Raw genomic sequence first — 20,064 nt, 5'->3', positions numbered from 1 at the left:
CCACAAGTCCTTGAATGCTTGTGGTAAGATGATCCAAGAAGCAGCACACTGTCTCACCTTCTTCTTTACTGATCCTGAAGCCTGGGAACTGAAGGAGAGGACTGGCATCAACCCTACCAGGTGGCAGGAACATCCTGCCAGTGCTGCATGCAGAGATGAGGGTCTGGTCTATTACTGGAGGGGTGCTTACCTGGGGATGGACGTTCTCATGGTAGGGGGGTGTTCAGGGTGGTAGTGGGAAGTGGGAAGAAGTCAGAGCCTAGCTTCTGGAACTCTACTAGCTTTAGGGGGCATTCTGGGAGCCATCTTTTCTCTGCAGTGGTAACTGCAGATGGCTTTTAAAAGTCCACGGGCACAAAATCCCACCATGAAATAGTCTTTCTTCAGATTCTTCATCTTTACTTTCTCTTTCAAAATGTAAATACTCCTAAAAGAGTAAAACATTTATAAACACACACTTTTATAAGTGCCCTTGGGAGCTAAAGGAGACGAACAGTCATTCTGGAGCCAGTAAGGGCCATTCAGCCACAGAGAACATCTGTAGAGCAGCTCACATCCTTGCAAAGAAAGCTCTTTGGATTCTGACAATAACCCCATGAGGCTGCTAGGATGAGCATTATCATTTCCTCCTTTCACAGTGAAGAAAACCAAGGCTCGGAAAAGCAACTTGAGCGAGCTCTCCAGATACCATGCTCTTGCCAGTGTGAGCCACCTGCGATTTGTCCCACCCGTCCCACTGGCTGACCTCGGCCCTCTGCCCGGCCAATCATGCTTTGAAATGGGTCTGCTCTCCCGAAGGGCCAGCCCTTCCTGGACTCAGAGGTCATTTCCTTCCGGTGCAGCCACCTTCTGTGTCAGGCCCTGTGTGAAAGGCTAGGGGTCAGAGATGATTCAGGTAGTTCTCCATGCTATGGGTCTCCAGGACCTGGTGCCCCATCCTGACATCAGACGACAGAGCACATGCCCACAGCGTGACTCATGGTGCTTGTGTCTGCAAGAGGCCAGTCAAATTATATGTTGTTAATAAAGCCTACATGGCTGGCATAGTCACTGGGAGCAGGGAGGGGAACAGCTGGTGTTGAGCCGTGTCCAGTAACTGCAGCCAGGGGCCCGTCGGCCTGGTGTGGCTAGGTAAGTGGAGTGAAGTCAGAAGACCCCCAGGCCTGAAACGTCACCCCCGAGACCACATTCATAGCGTTGCTCTACCTCCCCTCCCCTTATACCATTCTACTCCCCTTTCAGAGCTTTTCTTAAAATGAGAACATTCCTTTTCCCCTGCTTTCTGGAAATACCCTTCCCTTCTCGGACTTAAAATTTAAGATCTAATTCAAATGTCAGGGCAGCCCTGGGTGGCTCAGCGGTTTAGTGCCACCTTTAGCCCGGGGCCTGATCCTGGAGACCTGAGATCGAGTCCCACATCAGGCTCCCTGCATGGAGCCTGCTTCTCCCTCTGCCTGTGTCTCTGCCTCTCTCTCTGTGTGTCTCCCATGAATAAGTAAATAAAATCTTAAAAAAAAAAATAATTCAAATGTCACTTCGTCTGCCAGAAGCAGTTAGTAACTTCCTTTCCCAGCCTTTCCAAAGGCTTCTGTCAGCCTCTGGAGGACCAGCATTTGGGCTACCAGCTATGCTCTGGCTCCTGTATACCTTGTTCTGGTTGCTCAGTATAAACCCAAGGCCATGTGTTCAGTGAATGAACACACGTCTGCACGTGTAAATGAAACATCAACACTGCCTTCAGTCTGGATGGACAGTAGAGATCACAAAGGCCTCTTCAAGCGCTGCCCTGAGGTGCCGCTCTATGGCTTTCCCATTGCACACCTCTGTTCAGTGCACACTGCACACCTCTGTTTGCATGTGGGGCGTGCCCTGGCTGTGGGCCCTGAGTGTGCTCTGTGTGGAAGCACCGGGGATGAGGGTGAGAACTTTGGGGCCCAGGAAGCCCCAGGGCTGGGCCATGACTGAGTGCCGGACCAGAAGAGCAGGTTGGGGTGGGAGTTATCTCTCATCCCTCATCCTTACTCCTTCCTTGGTCAAAGTGTCCAGAAGCCACGCACAGAGGCCTGGGGTCCGAAGAGAGCCAGCTACAGAGGGGGGACCCAACAAGGCCTTGACTCAGATCTCTGCCAGGAGGTAGGCTGAGGGGGTGAAGAGGCACGGAGGGAAGGATGCCCTGGGGACGGGTAGGTGCCTCCGCAGCGGCCGCGGCGGGCGGGGGTGCGGGTGCGAGGCAGGAAGACCCAGGCGGGGCAGCCCGTTCGGGCCCTCCCCCCTCCCTCTTGGGTCAGCCTGCGCCGGGCGTCTCCGGCCACGAGGCGTCCATCCGCGCAATGGGCCGAGCGAGCGGCGAGCCCCGCCCGCCGGGGAGGTGAGCGGCGGGCGCTGGCGCCGGCAGCCTGCAGGGGGCGGTCGGAGCGGCGGGGCCCGCCCGGACGGAGGCCCGCGGCCGCAGAAGTCTCCGCCCCGGGGCCTGCTCGCCGCGGCTCCGGCTCGGGTCGCCGTCCGCTTCCTCCGCCGCCCGCGGTCGGGCCCGGCTGCCGGGGGAGGCTCCGGGAGGAAGCGAGGGACGCCGGCAGCCGCGGGGAAGGCCCAGCCGGCTCGGCCGCCCCTCGCCCCGGCCGGGCCGCGGCGCGTGCTGCGGGGGAGTCCGCCCGCCGGACCCGGACGACCGAGCGGTGCGCTGAGCGGGGGGCTCGCCGGCGGCCTCCCCCTCCTTGGCTCCGAAGCCTTCGGGAGCGGGGGGAGCTGCGTGGGACCCGCTTGGGGGAGGAGCTCGGCCCGCGGGAGCAGCCCCCGCGCCCTTCCTGCGCCCCTCCTTTCCTCCCGGGCCCGCGGAGCGCGGAGCGGGGCGGTGTGGGTGATCTCTGGAAATGCCCCCCGCCCCCAGCTCCGCGAGTCCCACGTGGAGGTGGCGGCCCTGCAGCCGGTTTGATCCCACTGAGCCGGGTTCCTCGAGCTTCCTTAGCTTCCCGGGGCCTTCTCTGCCCGCTTCCCCGGCCCCTGGGGCCTCTGCTCCGAGCCCCAGCCCTCCACTGGTTGGCCCTGCTGGCGGTTGGGCTTAGGCAGCTGATTATCCCAGAGCGTGACCTCCCCTTAAGGACAGGCGGGGTCCCGGATAGCAGCACACCGCTCGGTGTAAGGGACATCAGGAGAGACTTCCTGGGGGAGGGGCCTTTGAGCAGGGCCTTAAAAGATTGTGTAGGATTCTAACAGGGGAGCAAGGCCATGCCAAGCCCAAAAAAGTGTATGCACAAAGTTTGGAAAAGTGTGAGCATGAATTTGGTGAGCTGGGCAGATGCTGTCTGGGTTGGGGGCAAACTCCAAAAACTAGCTATTGTGGGTGGGCTAAGTGTTTGGACTCAGCCTGTAATCTAGGATTTTAGGGAGGTGATCTGTAGCTGGGAAGACAGATTGGAATGGGGTGGGCGGAGGCTGAAGGCAGAGACCAGGAAGGAGCAGGAGGGGCCCCAGAAGTGCAGGGGGGTCTGTGGTAGCACAGGAAGGGCATAGGGATCATGCAATAGGACCAGACTGGCAAAGCACTGGGAGAAGGACTGTTGGACCCAGACCCACCGTAAGAAGGAGGGGAGACCAAGAGGTCAGGTTCCTAGTATAAATGTGTGATTGGGTAGATATGCAGCAAAGTAAAAAGGGAGGAGGGCGAGGAGTGTATTTGTGAAGCTTGAATAAGGGACAGGATAGCCAGATGGAGATGTCAAGTAGGAAGTTCATTCATTTGTTCATTTATTATTTATGCCAGCCTCAAAGGCAGCTGACATAAAAGTCACAGAGAAGATAAAATGATAAAATTATTAAAACTCAGCTAACAGGACCTGATAGCAGGGGGGAAAAAAAACACAGAGGAGAGTAGATAATTGTTATCTGAAAATGTAGGTCCAGAAAAGCCATTGAAAATGAACGCTGGACTCATCTGAGCTTGCTAGCAGCCGAGAAAAAAAAAAAGAAAAAAAAAAAAGGACACCTAAATAAAGTAGCAGGCTGAGACTCAGGAGAAAGGCCCTCATGAAGGCCCAGGGGAGAGGCAGAGGTGGTAGGAGATAAAATGGCATCTGTCAAGTGGGGGATATAGGAGAGGAAGTCAATCCGAAGGCCAGCCAGGCCAGGGCTTTCCCATGGCTGACATTTAAGGAAAGGCTGATACTTCCCAAGGAGGAAGGAGGAAGGCCTTTCTGTGGCCTGAACAGGGAGGTAGGGATGGGAAGGGGTGTGTGTGTGTGTGTTTTGTCCATTCATACAAGTCTTCTTGCAGGGGAACAGGATAGAAGGTGGCGCACTAAGTCCCCTGGGCTCTGACCTTCTTCTCTACCATGAGGTGGGGCCGCCGTTTGCCCAGGGTCTCTTGGGGCCCTGGTCTGGGAAGAGGACTCCAGTCAGCAGGTGAGCAGGAAGCAGGGGTTTCTGTTTCTACCTCTCCTCTTCAGAGTCCAGATGGTGTCTCTAAGAGAGCAGGGATCCAGACACCAGGTGTGTTAGCCCTAGCTCTGAGATTCACAAACTGTTGGCCTTGGGCATCTCATCTCACTTCCCTGAGGTTCCCTTTTTCCCATCCTAAAGTGAGGGAGTCAAGCTAGATGATCTTTGAGGGTCCCTGTAGCTACATGAAGTCTAGGATCACTTGTCTGATTTCATTTTGCATCCAAAATATATATATATATTTAAATATGGAATGCTTCACGAATTTGCGTGTCATCCTTGTGCAGGGGCCATGCTAATCTCTGTATCGTTCCAATTTTAGTATATGTGCTGCTGAAGCGAGCACTGCATCCAACAAATATTTATTAAGAGCGTGCTGTGTGCCAGACCTTGTGCTAAGTTCTAAGTATGTCATTATAAACAAAAATAGATGTGGTCTCTGCTCTCATGGAGGGAGGTGGGGCAGAAATGAATGTTAATCAAATCATCACACAATGAGACATAAAATTGTATAGTAACTGCCACAAAGGGGCAGTACATGATGCTGCGAGGACAAATAATGGGGGATTTGATGTAGATGTGAAGTCTGTGTGTTGGTGGGGAAATGTGGATGGGCTCTGGATGCTATTTCCGCCTTCCCCTTTCTCTCTGCAGATGAACGAATCCCCTTCCTGATCCACTGGAGTTGGCCTCTAAAAGGGGAGCTTCCCCGTGGGCTCCCTAGGTGAGGCCTCCATGTCGTGCCCTAGAACACATCTGGGCAAAGCAGAATAGCCCAGGAAGGGTCGGGACTTGCAGATAGCTTGATCCCCCTGTCCCCGCCCTTTCCCAGAGTGAGGGTACCAAGTCAGCTACCAGACCTAAGAGGAAGTTGGTTTCCCTTATCTGTAGTACAAGCTCGGAGGGCAGCCAGAGGGAGGATCTGTGGGAAGTGGGTGGAGTTCCAGGCAGGCAGTCAGCAGAGCTGGAATAAGGGGCAGGGTTGGGGATAAGACCTCAGTTCCTGGGAAGGATGTGAGAGTTAGACAAGGCTCTCGACTTGGGTGTCCAGGGTCAGGCCTAGATCTCAGGAAGCTAGAAGTCCAGCAATTCAGGCAGGCCTGGACTCTGAGCCTGTACAGAGGCTGGGCCTAGTAGCCAAGCCCCAGCTCATCCCTTCTTGCTCTTAGGGCCTTTGTACGTCACCGTGGAAGCTCAGCGGGGAGTGGCCCTCCATCCAGAAGGCATGGATCGTTGTTCCAGGGCACCTCTGCATCTGGTAAAACCTGAGGGGAGGGGCTGCCTGGGATCCCAGTGGCGAGGGATTGGGAGGTGGGGAGTTGGGTCTGGAGGGAGAAGCAGGCAGGAAGAAGGAGGCATAGAGGATCCACTGCCATCATCCTTCAGCGGGCAAACCCTACCCCTGCATCACACCCCTCCCTGTCGTTCCATCGTCCACCTGTCTAGGTATCCCTCCCTGCAACACTTTGTAGGACATACCTACCACACTTACAATGTACTAAGCACTGGGAGGCACATATCATCCCTACCCTCAACAGACTGGTCTAACGGTCATGTGGAGATTGCCCACAGACAACCATGCAACTGTTCAACCCAGGTTTGGCATCACTTGTCTCATGGCTCACCACTTTCTGCCATGGAGGTTCCAAACTTTCTGGACAGTCTATTGTCTGAGAGAGTCCTAGATACATAGCACCATCCTCGGTCTCCATATCCTGGTGCTGGGTCTTGCTCTGCGGCCTGACCCTACCACCACCCTGGCCAGCCCTAAGCTCCTGCATCTTCCAGCCCCTTTCCTTGACCCATCCCCCTTTCTTTTCCACCCAGAAGCTGTCCAGCACCACCGCCAGAATCTGGCCGAGTGGTTCACCCGGCTGCCCAGAGAAGAGCGCCAGTTTGGCCCCACCTTTGCACTGGACACAGTCCACGTGGACCCTGTGATCCGTGAGAGCACCCCGGATGAGCTGCTTCGCCCATCGGCCCAGCTGACCCTGGGGCATCAGCACCCCCTGGCTGGACTCCCCCCTCTGGCCCTGTCTCAGCTCTTTGACCCAGATGCCTGCGGGCGCCGGGTGCAGACTGTGGTGCTGTATGGCACAGTGGGCACGGGCAAGAGCACGCTGGTGCGCAAGATGGTTCTGGATTGGTGCTACGGACGGTTGCCGGCCTTCGAGCTGCTCATCCCCTTCTCCTGTGAGGACCTGTCCTCCCTGGGCCCTGCCCCAGCCTCCTTGTGCCAACTTGTGGCTCAGCGCTACACGCCCCTGAAGGAGATTCTTCCTCTGATGGCTGCTGCTGGGTCCCGCCTGCTCTTTGTGCTCCACGGCCTGGAGCATCTCAACCTCGACTTCCGGTTAGCAGGAACCGGCCTTTGCAGTGACCCCAAGGAGCCAAAGGTGCCAGCTGCCATCATGGTCAACCTGTTGCGCAAATACATGCTGCCTGAGGTGAGTGGCCTCCTGCCCTGCCCCCGCCACGGCTGTCCCTAACTCGTCCCCCCGAAAGACTTGTGTCCTGACCCCACGTGTTTCTCCATCAGTTCAAACCTGCCCCTCCGTGTCCCAGCTGCGTGTCTTTGCGCAAGTCACTAACTTGTCCAAGCTTTGTTTCCTTCTCTCCTTGAGCTGTCCTGATCAGACGAGATCCTGCCTAGAAGGCACCTCACACAGGGCCCTGGTCATAGTGCAGGCTCAGTAACAGTTATAATTACCTTACTCATCCTCATCCTCGTCCTTGGACACTTGGTCTTCAGGGGCCTTCTGGGGATTGAGGCAATGAGGACACGAAGGTCCTTCTTAACTCTCAACCGTGCTGTCCCCAGGCCAGCATTCTGGTGACCACCCGGCCCTCGGCCATCGGCCGAATCCCCAGCAAGTACGTGGGCCGCTATGGTGAGATCTGTGGCTTCTCTGATACCAACCTGCAGAAGCTCTACTTCCAGCTCCGCCTCAACCAGCCAGACTGTGGGTACGGAGCTGGGGGTGCGGGGATCTCGATCACCCCGGCTCAGCGGGACAACCTGGTGGAGATGCTCTCCCGGAACCTGGAGGGGCACCACCAGATCGCCGCTGCCTGCTTCCTGCCCTCCTACTGCTGGCTTGTCTGCGCCACCCTGCACTTCCTGCATGCCCCCACACCACCCGGCCAGACCCTCACGAGCATTTACACCAGCTTCCTGCGTCTAAACTTCAACGGGGAGATGCTGGACAGCACTGACCCATCCAAGCTGTCCCTTATGGCCTATGCAGCCCGAACCATGGGCAAGTTGGCCTACGAGGGCGTGTCCTCCCGCAAGACCTACTTCTCCGAAGAGGATGTCCGCAGCTGCCTGGAAGCTGGCGTCAAGACGGAGGAAGAGTTCCAGCTGCTACATGTCTTCCGCCGGGATGCCCTGACGTTTTTCCTGGCCCCGTGTGTGGAACCCGGGCACCGGGGCACTTTTGTGTTCATCGTTCCGGCCATGCAGGAGTACCTGGCCGCCCTCTACATCGTGCTGGGTTTGCGAAAGACCACCCTGCAGCAGGTGGGCAAGGAAGTGGCTGAGCTCGTGGGCCGTGTCGGGGAGGACGTTAGTCTGGTCCTGGGCATCCTGGCCAAGCTTCTGCCCCTGCGAGCTCTGCCTCTGCTCCTCAACCTGCTCAAGGTAATGAACCGGCCCCAGGGTCCCAGGGCCCCAGGCTCTCCATCCCCCATATGCCCCTTTCACCTCTTGCTCCTCCCCCAGAAGGCACCTGCTGCTTCCTGCATAGTTGTGAGTCCTGTTCGTGACTCTGGCTTCAGATTTGGGCAATCTGGCTCCCAAACATAAGGGAGGGGGAGGGAGAAAGCATGGGCTGAGGATGGCTCAAAGGCTGGGAGGACGATATGAGGCCACAGGGACGTTAATGACAATCCCGTGACCTTAGCAATTGTTTTCTATTTGCTTTTTGCGTCTCTTCTCCTGGTCTTTGTTGGTGGGAGGTGGGAGTCACCACCGTCCAAGGTCTGTCCTCTGCTTTGCAGGCCCAGAAACTCCAATGTATCTAGAGGTGGTTAGACTCTGGGAATGATGACTCATCCTAACTAAATCACCAGAGACAAGTTTATAAAGCAGATGCCATTTTATTCATTTATACCGGGAGGATAAATGGCATCGGTAATTGACTTAGGATAGTGCAGGCCTGTTCCAGAATCCCAATTACAGGCCTGAGGACTGTGTCAGGAGCAGGGCGGATATGCTACATTTCTGAGGGGAGGAAGGATCCACCCTCTGGTGATGGCTATCAGGTGCCTTGTCAATGAAATATTATTATGATTCCTTGTTAATTTTTAAAAAAATATTTATTTTATTTATTTGAGAGAGTGAGAGGCGCGTGCAAGTCCACAAGCTGGGGGAAAGGGAGAGGGAGAAGCAGACTCCCTGCTGAGCAGGGAGCCGGATGTGGGGCTCAATCCCAGGACCCTGAGATCATGACCTGAGCCAGAAGCAGACACTTAACCAACTGAGCCACCCAGGTGCCGCTATGATTTCTTTTTTAGATAAAGAAGCTGAGGCTCCCAGGGGCCAGGTAATTTGTCCAAGGTCACTCAGATAGTGGATTAGCTGGGATCTAAGTCCAGGTTTTGTTATTCCAAAGCCTGTGCTCTCTCTGCCAAACTTTACTGATGTATTATGGACATTTCTGTTAAGCTCCTGTGCCTTGCTGGGTAACCCTGGTCCTCTCTAGGAATGTTTCAATAACCTGTCCTGAGGAGTCAGAGTCCCGGTCAGTGCTGGCAAAACTTTAACAAGTTTTTCTTTTTTTAGATTTTATTTATTTATTTATGAGAGACACAAAGAGAAGCAGGCTCCATGCAGGAAGCCAGGTGCGGGACTTGATCCCAGACTCTGAGATCACACCCTGAGCCAAAGGCACATGCTTAACCACTGAACTACCCAGGCTCCCAACAAGTTTTCCTTTTTATAGGCAGCAGAGAATAGGGGTTAGGAAAAGGGATTCAGTAATCCAGCTCTGTGGGTTCAAATCGAGGCTCTGCCACTTACTAGCTGTGTAATCTTGGACAAGTTACTTAACCTCTCTGTGCCTCCAAGTCCTTATGTGTTAAATGGAGATAATAGAATCTATATCATTGGCCTAATATGAGGACTAAATGTATTCATTCTTAGGCACATAGAAAGTTCTATTTAAGTGTTTGTTAAACATAAAAAAACAGGCAGCCCACCCCTTCTCCCATCATTGCCTCAGAAAGGGGAGTAATGGCATTGCTGCGGCCAGCCCACCCTTTGAGGATGGACTTGCCTGCTCTGGATTATAGTGAGAGACTGTGGTCTCCTGACAGGGTTCAGAGAGCTCCTCAGTGCTCCCTATTGTTAGTCCCACAACTGTGAGCCCTCTGGGAAGGAGGGTTGCCTGGCAGAGGACTAGTCTCACCTGTTTCTTCAACCTATTGACTCAGCTTCATGGGGTGACATTTCCTCATCTTATCACCCGGTGACTGTTTTGGGAGGAGCACTAGAGCCTCCACAGAAGGAACCTCACCTGTAAAAAGTAAAAAAAATGAGGGGCACCTGGGTGGCTCAGTCGGTTAAGTGTCTGCCTTCAGCTTAGGTCATGATCCCGGGATCCCGGGATGGAGCCCCACATCAGGCTCCCTGCTCAGCAGGGAGTCTGCTTCTCCCTCTCTCTCTGCTTGTCCCTCTACCTACCTACTTATGCGCTCATGTGCTCTCTCTATGCCAAATACATAAACAAAATCTTAAAAAAAAAAGTGAAAAAAACAAAATCAGCCCACAAAACAGCCTCGTGGTTCCTAGCCTGAGGTCTGGACCCCGTCTTCCCTTTCGGCCCCAGTGCAAGGCTGGGAGACGATGTCCCAAGCCTCCTAAACATTAATTTCTCCAACAAATATTTGAGCACCTGCTGTGTGCCAGGCAATGTGTTAGATTCTGAGGAAGAAACAATGAACAACACCCCAGGTTTCTGCCCTTCCTTGTCCTCCGGGAGGAACACAAACGTGTCACCATAACCATGTAATTTAAAATTGCAGTGAGTGCTTGGGAAGCAAAGTTCCAGGTGCTGTGAACATGTGTAAGTGGGGGCCCTGGTTTAGGGGGAAGGATAAGGAAAACCTCTCTGCAGGAAGGGCATTTAATCGGATCCCTGGAGGATTAGCCAGGAGAAGAACGGGGGGGGGGGGGGGGGGGGGGGGAGCAGCACCTCAGGAAGAGAGTCAGCTTTGAAGGAAGAGAACTGTGATCCTGTCCAAAAAAAAAAAAAAAAAAAAAAAAAAATCACAAGACTGAGAAAAGCCAAAGGGACAGAAGCAGAGTGTGTGAGTGTGAGAGGTTTGTGGCTGGATGCAGTGTGGCTGGCTGGCGCCAGATCCTGCAGGGTCTGCAAGGAACAGGAGTGATGTCCGTCATTGTTGCTGGGATGACCGCAATCCTGTGGAGGATATGGATGTCTTGGTAGCCTGGCACCCAGCAAAATGCAAAACAGATGTTAATTCCTTCCCACCACTGGGCTTGCAAATATATGGGTTGTTTGGGAAAAATAATTTCTTAAGGTCCCAAGTGTATGGCTCGTGTCGAGAGGTGTCTCTGGAAGGTCAAATTGGGGCCAAATCATGACAGATTTTCTATTCCACATAGGCAATGGGGAGCCATGGCAGGTGCTGCAGGGGGGGGGGGGCAGTAGTATGATCAGAGAAATGGTGCTGCAGGGTTAAAAGAGATGGTGAGGCCTGAGCGGGCAGGAGAGCACACCTCTTGCTGAGCTTTGAAGGCTGAGCGGGACACAGGAGGCCAAGGGGCTGCAGCACCTGCCCCCCCCATGCTTTCCCAGGTGGTGCCGCGTGTATTTGGGCGCGTGGTGGGAAAGAGCCGCGAGGCGGTGGCCCAGGCCATGGTGCTGGAGATGTTCCGAGAGGAGGATTACTACAACGACGATGTCCTGGACCAGATGGGTGCCAGTATCCTGGGTGTGGAGGGCCCCCGGCGGCACCCAGATGAGCCTCCCGACGATGAGGTCTTCGAGCTCTTCCCCATGTTCATGGGAGGGCTTCTCTCTGCGCACAACCGGGCCGTGCTGGCTCAGCTCGGCTGCCCCATCAAGACCCTGGATGCCGTGGAGAATGCCCAGGCCATCAAGAAGAAGTTGGGCAAGCTGGGCCGGCAGGTGCTGCCCCCATCAGAGCTCCTTGACCATCTCTTCTTCCACTATGAGTTCCAGAATCAGCGCTTCTCCGCTGAGGTGCTCAGCTCCCTGCGCCAGCTCAACCTGGCGGGTGTGCGGATGACGCCCCTCAAGTGCACGGTGGTGGCAGCTGTACTGGGCAGCGGCAGGCACGCCCTGGATGAGGTGAACTTGGCCTCCTGTCAGCTGGACCCTGCTGGGCTGCGCACACTCATGCCTGTCTTACTGCGCGCCCGGAAGCTAGGGTGAGGTTCAAGCCCGGGCATGAAGACAGGAGAGGGTTGGGGGTGAAGAGATGGGGAGAGAAGATGCTAGGGATGCCAAGGTTGGGAGGAAGGACCAGAGGTGGGATGGATAAGCCGGGTGTGTGTGAGGGTGGTGGGCAACAAGAGGGAGGGCACGGTGGGAAGGCAGGCTCCATGCAGAACTCCTCCCTTGCTTCTTACCTCCCCTCTGTCCACCTCCTGTTCCAGCCTGCAACTCAACAGCCTGGGCCCTGAAGCCTGTGGGGTTCTCCGGGACCTGCTGCTGCATGATCAGTGCCAAATTACCACCCTTCGGTGAGTGTTTCAGGAGGGGGGCTGGAGGGAGGATCTGGCCATGCTGGTGGCAGGCTGAGGTCAAAGGTGAGCTTCCTGCCTCACAGTGCACCTGGTGCTGGGCCACCCACGCTGTGATCAAGGGGGTGGGAGCCTAGACCCTGGCCTGCCCCCCCCCCCCCCCATGTCCAGGCAGGCAGCAGGGTAGAGGAATGATGCTACCAAGAATAGGTGCTAAGAAAGCCTCTAAGTGGCTAAAAGCAGTGTGGGTTGGGGGGGAGGGGAATAATACCCAGGCTGGTTGCCTGGTAATGGTGCCACTGACACCCTCCCAGGATTTTCCCTGTCACCTCCCAAGGATGACCCTAATGCTGGGCACTCAGTAGATGCTGCCAAAGTGCTGCCTGATTTACTAGGAACCCAGAAGCCTGGTTGGGGTAACGGGAGGTGAATGAGGAGGAGGAGGGCCAGGGGCATCTGGGCTGTGAGGTGAGAAAGGGAGGAAGAGGAGAAGAAGTAACGATGAAGAGGGGAGTCAGGGCAGGAGATGGGAGGAAGGAGGGGCCGTCGGTTCCCACCCTGCTCCTCCTCCCCTGCCGCGTCCCACACCCCGTTTCTTTTCTTTGTGTCCGGGCTCACCTCTACCCTGGGCTGGGTGTCCCTTCCGTCCAAGTCCCGACACCTGGCATCTGCCACAGGCCCTCATAACTTCTGGCTGCTTGTGGCCGTAGGCTGTCCAACAACCCGCTGACAGTGGCTGGCGCGGCCCTGCTGGTGGAGGGACTAGCAGGAAACAGTTCGCTGACCCACCTGTCCCTGCTGCACACGGGCCTCGGGGACGAGGGCCTGAAGCTCCTGGCTGCCCAGCTGGACCGGAATCAACAGCTGCAGGAGCTGAACGTGGCCTACAACGGTGCTGGTGACGCGGCGGCCCTGGCCCTGGCCACAGCTGCCTGGGACCACCCTTCCTTGGAGCTGCTGCAGTAAGTCTCGTTGCCGGCCCATCGCCCCACCTTGGCCAGAAGCTGTTCCCAGCCGTGGGTTCTCCCTCCCTGTGTCCACTGTGTTTTTCCTGCCGAAGGGCCCATCCTCCGTCCCCGCCTTCTCACTACCCTTCCTGGGCCGGCTTCTGAACCACATCACTCCTCTGTGACTGGCCCTTACCCTGCCCCAATTCCCTGCTATCATTTTTCTTAGGCCCCAGTGGCCCCGTCTTTACTGCCCCTGGTCCCGCTGAATTCAGGTGTCACCCCTGCCTCCTGTTGTCTGCCACCCTCCCATCACTGTGCGTTGTGGGCACTTGTTCCATCACGTTCTGCAGCCAGGGAATGAGTTATGAGAATTCCCTTCTGCCTCCATCTCAGAGCTCCTCTGAGTGCCATCTTCTCTTCTCTCTCCTAGCCTCTACTTCAATGAGCTGAGCTCAGAGGGCCGCCAGACCCTGCGGGACTTGGGGGATGCTGCTAAAGGCCGTGCTCGGGTGGTAGTGTCGCTGACGGAGGGGACGGCAGTGTCTGAGTACTGGTCGGTGATCCTTAGTGAAGTCCAGCGAAACCTCAACAGCTGGGATCGGGGCCGTGTCCGGCGCCACCTTGAACTACTGCTTCGTGACCTGGAAGACAGCCGAGGGGCCACTCTTAACCCCTGGCGCAAGGCCCAGCTGCTACGCGTGGAGGGTGAGGTCAGGGCCCTCCTGGAGCAGCTAGGAGGCGCTGGGAGCTGATATAGTGGCACTGAGCACCTAGCTGTGTGACCCCTGGGCTGAAGAGCCTTCCCTCTGTGGCCTCCTGGTTTGCACTACTGCTTCCAGAAAGGTCTTTCTGGGGCTGGTGGTAAAGGGATGGGCACAATTGTGCCAGCTGCTTTCCTGGGGCATGTCCATCCATTGCTCTCAAGTCCAGGAACAGGGCTCCTCTCCATTGGGGCCAGGAGGACTGAGACTCATGTGGTGGCAGCCAGTTGCCCTGCAGCGCCACCAGCCTTTCCTCTGTCCTCCCGAGGAGCTTCTGATTGTGCCACCAGGGGGCGCACTTCTTAAGTGGCCTTGCCAAAGCCTCAGCCATCCAGGTGTGCCAGAGGGCCTGCCCCTTCTGCCTTGCTGCTTATCAGAGGACGCTGAGGAGGCCTGCGGCCACCTCCTTCTCTCATTGGTGCCTTCTCCTCCCCTTCATGTCCCCTTCCTCAACATCGTACCTGTATCGGGTACAGATACCTGTACTTGGTGGCTCCTAGGGACATGCCCACTGACTTGCTTCCATTAAAAAGCTGTGTCTTCCACCTACTGTGGCCTCCTCCTTGTTGATGCTTTCAAGAAAGGGAACCGGTTTTGACCATTCTGGTAAACCACTGACCACTGTCTGTTGCAGGTGGTTCTTGGACACCAGGTTCAGAGGCAGTGTGGGCCGTGGGAGCCCATGAACAAGATCCTGGGGGTGGGGGGAGGCCATGCTGGGCTGTAGGACTCCTATCACCTTTTCAGACATATTTATCCCAGGCTTATAACTACAGTGACCAATGATCTACCTTCATCAACCCAGAGCAGAAGCTGGGACAGTAGCAGAGTCTCCAGAGAAAGTGAGGACCCAGGGATCGGGGCAGGAGGAACGTGCACACTTCCCCAGAGGATAAGACTGTTCTCCCGTTAACCATTACCCCACTGCTTCTAAGGCAGTGTCTTTAAGGAGGCGGGACAAGACAGGGTAGGTGGGAGGGTCAGCTGGTTTTCATGAACCTTGTCCTTACCCTGAGCACTGGGTCACTGATCCAACTATGGAAGCAGCTACAGGTAGGAAGCCAGGAAAAACCCTCCGGTGGGGGCTTAGGGCAGTGTGAGGGGCAGGGTGGGAGGCAGAGGCTTCGGGACCAGGGTGTACTAGAGGCCTCTACTTGAGTCTTGGAGTCTTGAGGCAAATAGACCCAAGTTAGGAGATAAGATGTGAGTGGATTTGTCTGTCTTCCTGGTCCACGCCCTGTTCTGATATGCTCAGATTTCTGTGCCAGGGACTAGGAGGGGAAGGGAAGAGAGAGGAAGAGAAGGTCCTTTTGGAGCAGAATGGAGAGGGCAAGTCCTGTGTGTGTGTGTGTGTGTGTGTGTGTGTGTGTGTCGGGGGGGATCCCTAAGTCCTTTTAGTTAATGACCATCAGGAGGAGTTGGGGTAGGGAGAGAATGTATTCCTCCTCCCCTCATCCCTTCTTTGCACAGCAGGTCTTCGGGACACAGCCTCATTAACTCAGTGAGTGCCCTGCTGGGCAGGGTTGGGACAAGGGGCAAAGAGAATCCAAGGTGGGGAAGCTCTTCAGCTGCCAGGGGCACCTCAAGTAGAGGCTGGGACCAGAGTCCAGACGTCAACTTGCTCCTACCTGCGCCCCTCGCCTCCTTGCAGGAAGTTTGAGTTTAACGCCAAGTGGGGCATTGATAATCCTGTCCTCTCTCTGGCTGAAGACTACGACCCCTCGGGTAACCCCCTTGCCCTTTCCCCAAAGATACCACAGCTCTTCATGGCCTCCCATCTCCTTGGTAACCACTCCACTCTGCCTCCCTCCGATAACAGCTTTGGTGGGCAGTTAACTATGTGGAGGTAGGAGGGGGTTGGCTGTTTTTCTCTGTCCAAGCTACTCTGCCCACGTGGCATTTGGCCTCACTGCCCAAAGCCTAACTGGGTAGAAGGCTGCCCGGTGCCCAATCACAAGGGCAGATCTGCCAGGCCAAGGTGACCAGTGCTTGGGCCATGTCCCTGCTTTCCCTTCCCCTCTGCTGTTGCCCCCTGCCCCCTCTAGATCTCTGGAGCCTGGTGCGGCCTCGCTTCTGTCTGCTGAGCAAAGGGGAAGGCAGCAGTTTTGGCTTCCACCTGAAGCAGGAGCCGGGCGGGGCTGGGCCCGTGGTGTGCAGGGTAGAGCCAGGCACCCCTGCCCAGCACCAGGGCCTGCGGGAAGGTGACCGGATCCTGGGGGTGAACAACCATGTCGTGGAATGTGAAGACTATGCTGTGGTGAGGTGGGGCTGGGACTCCCTGTGGTCTAGGAGGACATCCCATCCCACCCTCAGGGAGAGGAGCCAGTTGGTCACCTCCCTGGACATGTGGGGGCTGTACCCCAGCCTCTCCCTCCTCCCCTTCCCAGGATTTAGGGCTATCCTGGTGGAAATGGTCGGGTGAAGGCATCCAGAGAGCTGGTTCTCAGAGTGAAACCCGGGAGGTTCCGGGGAGGGGAGCTGGCAAGAGGGGCTGGGCCCCCACCTCAACCCACATGTCCTCTGTTTAGGTGGTTCGCCACATCCGTGCCAGCGGTCCTCGGGTGCTGCTCATGGTTTTGGCGCAGCATGTACACGACGTCGCTAGAGCTCAGCAGGGGACCAGTGCCCACCTCTGTCCTACTCTTGGCCCCGGGGTCCGGCCCCGACTGTGCCACATAGTGAAAGATGAGGGTGGCTTTGGCTTCAGTGTCACCCACAGTGAGCTTAGAGGCTCTGGGGGGCGGGGGAGGTCAAGAAGGGGACCTCAGCCCTGTCCTGGGGGCAGACGCAGACCAAAACTTGTTTTTTTTTGGCCTCCAGGTCATCACGGTCCTTTCTGGTTGGTGCTGAGTGCTGGAGGAGCTGCTGAGCGGGCAGGGGTGCCTCCGGGGGCCCGGCTGCTGGAAGTGAATGGGGTCAGTGTGGAGAAGCTCACTTACAACCAACTCAGCAGGAAGGTATGGCTGTCTGTTTCCCCATCCATCCTCATCCACCTGGACCAGGTGCCTTGCCTTAGGCAGCAGATTCCTTCCCATGGGCCTCATCTCCCAATCTGCCCTCCTTCCTTTTGCAGTTGGTTCTGGGCCCTTTTCTCCCCCACCCTTACAGCCTCCTTCCTGGGGCTGCGAGGAGGGCCTGTCTCTGCCCTCCCTCCCCAGGGCTTGATGCTGACACCCTGCCCGGTCCCCACAGCTTTGCCAGAGTGGAGAGCAAGTGACCCTGCTGGTGGCAGGGCCAGAGGTGGAGGAACAGTGTCGCCAGCTGGGAATGCCCCTGGCTGCACCCCTGGCAGAGGGCTGGGCACTGCCCACCAAGCCCCGGTGTCTGCACCTAACAAAAGGGCCCAAGGGCTTTGGGTTCCTGCTTCGTGAGGATAAAGGTCTTGACGGTCGCCCTGGTGAGCCGGAGCCCCGGAGATGGGTAGGGGAGGTGTGTCTTGGGGTGGGCACGCATACAGGCCCTGGTGCACACAGGTGGTATCCCTGGCTGAACCCCAGCCCTGAGCTTTTTCCTACCCGCCACTCCCCCAACCCCGGGTAGGTGCCTCGGTGTGCCCACCGTGGCCTGGGCTGGTGCTGGGGTTAGCTGGGGGAGGAGGAACCATGAGGATGTTCCCCTCCCAGGACAGTTCCTGTGGGAAGTGGACCCAGGACTCCCCGCTGAGAAGGCCGGGATGCAGGCTGGGGACCGGCTGGTGGCTGTGGCTGGGGAAAGTGTGGAGGGCCTGGGCCACGAGGAGACGGTGTCCAGGATCCGGGCGCAGGGCTCATGCATCTCCCTCACGGTCGTCGACCCTAAGGCTGACCGCTTCTTCAGAATGGTGCGAGCACAGGGGCAGGGGCTGCGGCCCAGACAGGAACCGAGCAGGGCTCAGGGGAGGCGGAAGCAGTAAGTCTGTTCTACCTGCCTCCTTCCAGGTTCGCTTGTCCCCACTTCTCTTCCTGGAGAGCACAGAGGCTCCTGCCTCTGCTCAGGAAGCCTGCTCGGCCTCTCCGGTCAAAACCAAGGAGCTACCTGTTGAAGACACGGCCCTGCCTCCTGTCCCAGATGGCTCCCGCCCCTGTCTCCTGTATCCGGGGCCTGACGGTGGCTATGGCTTCCGACTTGGCTGTGTGGCCAATGAAGCTCGCCTCTTCATCTCCCAGGTGACTTGGGTCCCATGGACCTTGGATCTTTCTGATTGTTTGCCTCCTGACAAGCCTTCATCTACCTCCCTCCCAAGGTCTTAGAATGTCTGGTGACTTTTCCATGGTATCCCATGTTCTGTAACTCCCCACCCCCACTTCACCACCAGGTGACTCTAGGAGGCTCAGCTGCCCAGGCAGGGCTGCAAATGGGAGATGTGATTCTGGAGGTGAATGGGTATGCCATGGGTGGAGAGAATGATCTGGAAAAGCTTCAGCAGCTGGCTGAGGCTGAGCCACCCCTCTGCCTGAAGCTGGCGGCCAGGTCTTGCCAGGACTCGGAAGCCTGGAATCCCCCAGGGTCTGGAGAGGTAAGGAAAAAGAGACAGATGGACTGTGAGCAGCCAGGGAAGGATAGAGGGAATCAGAGAGGAGGGCTACAGGGTGGAGCAGTGTGGGGGATGCAGGCTGGGACTTGGGGCCATGGTAGGTGGGGACAGAAGGACCCATGGAACCAGCTGCTGATCCTGGGCATTATAGTACAGGGTGGGGCAGGGCAAAGGAACTCTTCTCATTCTTGAATGACCTTCTGTCTCTCTCTCTCTCTCTCTCTCTCTCTCTCTTTTTTAAAGATCTTATTTATTTTTTGATATATATATAGAGAGAGCACAAGCAGGGGGAAGGGGCAGAGGAAGAGAGAGAAGCAGACTCCCCACTGAGCAGGGAGCCCGGCATGGGGCTCAATCCGAGGACCCTTAAGACCACGACCTGAGCTGAAGGCCAACACCCAACTGACTGAGCCACCCAAGTGCCACATTTTTTTTTTTTTTACACCTTCTCTCTCTGTCCTCAGGACTGGGCTCTGGCGTCAGAGCTGCTGTAGCCTCTGCTTGGCACTCATCTGCCCAGTGGCTTTCCTGTCCTCACTCTCCTCACGATGGTAGGAGCTGAGAAGCTCCCTTTGAGCCAGAAGGGATGGCTCGAGGATTCTGGACACCTTCCATCACAGGATCGCCCAGGAGCTCCCTCCCTTCCCCTGGGCCCACCTTTCAAGAGACAGGCCTTAGGTAGGCCCACTGGAAGGCTTCTGCCCTCTGACTCCAGAGGACATCCTGTGGGAGTTTTTTGAGATGTGACCCCTGGATGAAGTTCTGCTATGAGTGGTGTGATTTTGTGATTTATAATAAATTATACCGTTTCCTGGCACAGAGCTCCTAAACCCTTGGAATTTCCCAAGCAGTAAGAGTGGTAAAGATGTCTTCTATTTATAACAAGCCCCTTTCAACCACACCTAACTTTGTTAAGGAAGTGACTTTTGGAAAGCACCTAAGGATGAGGGGGCCCAGCTGCCAGGGGAACCAACCCTGTGATTCCAGGGTTGGCATTTTCAGCCCTGCCCCACCCCCATGCTGGTCCTCTTGGGAGGAGAGACGTGCTGGGGTTTAATTAATCACCAATGACTGGGCAGCTGGGTGGCTCAGTGGTTGAGCATCTTCCTTTGGCTCCGGTCATGCTCCCTGGGTCCTGGGATCAAGTCCCACATCAGACTCCCCACAGGGAGCCAGTTTCTCCCTCTGCCTGTGTCTCTGCCTCTCTCTCATGAATAAGTAAATGAAATCTTTAAAAAAACAAATCACCATGAGCCATGGCTTCATTGATCATGCTTCCAGAGTGAAGCCTCCATAAAATAACAAAAAGAGCTTGTGGTGGCCGAACAGGTGGAGGTGCTGGGAAGGTGGTACGCCTGAAGAGGGTCTGGGGCTTCCATGCTCCTGCCTCACCCTAGACATACTTGCCGGCTGTTCCTGAGCTGTGTCCTTCATAATAAACTGGTAAACTAGGGAGTAAACTGCTTCTCTGAGTTCTGTGAGCCACTCTAGCAAATGATGGAACCCAAGAAGGGGGTTGTGGGAACCTTTGTTTTTTGGTCAGTTGGTCAGAAGCACAGTGACAATCTGGACTTGACACTGGCAGTTGAAGTAGGGACTGGTCCCGTAAGCCTGTGGGATCCGGTGCTCTTTTCACATTAGTAGTGCCAGAATTGAATGAAATTATAAAAT

General features: G+C 56.1%; 2 protein-coding genes and 1 non-coding gene across 10 annotated transcripts; 2 read left to right on the top strand and 1 right to left on the bottom strand.

The window, feature by feature from the left end:
- Positions 1 to 1,920: 1,920 nt before the first annotated feature.
- On the top strand, positions 1,921 to 14,429 carry NLRX1 (NLR family member X1). Of its 6 annotated transcripts, none has more exons than XM_072729651.1 (10): positions 1,921 to 2,133; positions 4,271 to 4,398; positions 5,089 to 5,158; positions 5,604 to 5,692; positions 6,262 to 6,881; positions 7,256 to 8,077; positions 11,259 to 11,854; positions 12,083 to 12,169; positions 12,880 to 13,131; positions 13,550 to 14,429. In XM_072729651.1, the coding sequence occupies exons 2-10, from the start codon at positions 4,329 to 4,331 to the stop codon at positions 13,869 to 13,871; spliced, it is 2,928 nt and encodes a 975-aa protein (XP_072585752.1). In that variant the 5' UTR covers positions 1,921 to 2,133; positions 4,271 to 4,328; the 3' UTR covers positions 13,872 to 14,429. The 6 variants fall into 6 exon arrangements, with proteins under 6 accessions (XP_072585752.1, XP_072585751.1, XP_025854859.2 ...); XM_072729650.1 differs by lacking the exon at positions 1,921 to 2,133 and adding an exon at positions 2,257 to 2,368; XM_025999074.2 differs by lacking the exon at positions 1,921 to 2,133 and adding an exon at positions 2,506 to 2,675 and having other exon boundaries at positions 6,265 to 6,881.
- On the bottom strand, positions 4,677 to 4,780 carry LOC112920388 (U6 spliceosomal RNA). Its single transcript, XR_003235052.1, has one exon. It is a non-coding gene; the product is annotated as a U6 spliceosomal RNA (small nuclear RNA).
- Positions 14,430 to 14,793: 364 nt separating the features above from the next.
- Positions 14,794 to 19,853, top strand: NHERF4 (NHERF family PDZ scaffold protein 4). 3 transcript variants are annotated; one of them, XM_025999075.2, is made up of 11 exons: positions 14,794 to 14,933; positions 15,351 to 15,381; positions 15,532 to 15,605; positions 15,926 to 16,137; positions 16,409 to 16,598; positions 16,701 to 16,837; positions 17,073 to 17,277; positions 17,504 to 17,700; positions 17,798 to 18,025; positions 18,175 to 18,375; positions 18,637 to 18,796. In XM_025999075.2, exons 1-11 carry the CDS (start codon positions 14,918 to 14,920, stop codon positions 18,652 to 18,654), a joined length of 1,509 nt encoding a protein of 502 aa, XP_025854860.2. In that variant the 5' UTR covers positions 14,794 to 14,917; the 3' UTR covers positions 18,655 to 18,796. The 3 variants fall into 3 exon arrangements, with proteins under 3 accessions (XP_025854860.2, XP_025854861.2, XP_025854862.1); XM_025999076.2 differs by lacking the exon at positions 18,637 to 18,796 and adding an exon at positions 18,858 to 19,853 and having other exon boundaries at positions 14,796 to 14,933; positions 15,354 to 15,381; XM_025999077.2 differs by lacking the exon at positions 18,637 to 18,796 and adding an exon at positions 18,858 to 19,853 and having other exon boundaries at positions 14,796 to 14,933.
- The last annotated feature ends 211 nt before the right edge of the window (positions 19,854 to 20,064 follow it).

The sequence above is a fragment of the Vulpes vulpes genome, chromosome 12 (assembly GCF_048418805.1).
Source record: "Vulpes vulpes isolate BD-2025 chromosome 12, VulVul3, whole genome shotgun sequence".
In the NCBI taxonomy this organism is placed as follows: Eukaryota; Metazoa; Chordata; class Mammalia; order Carnivora; family Canidae; genus Vulpes; species Vulpes vulpes.
This window is presented reverse-complemented; position numbering and strand designations above follow the sequence as displayed.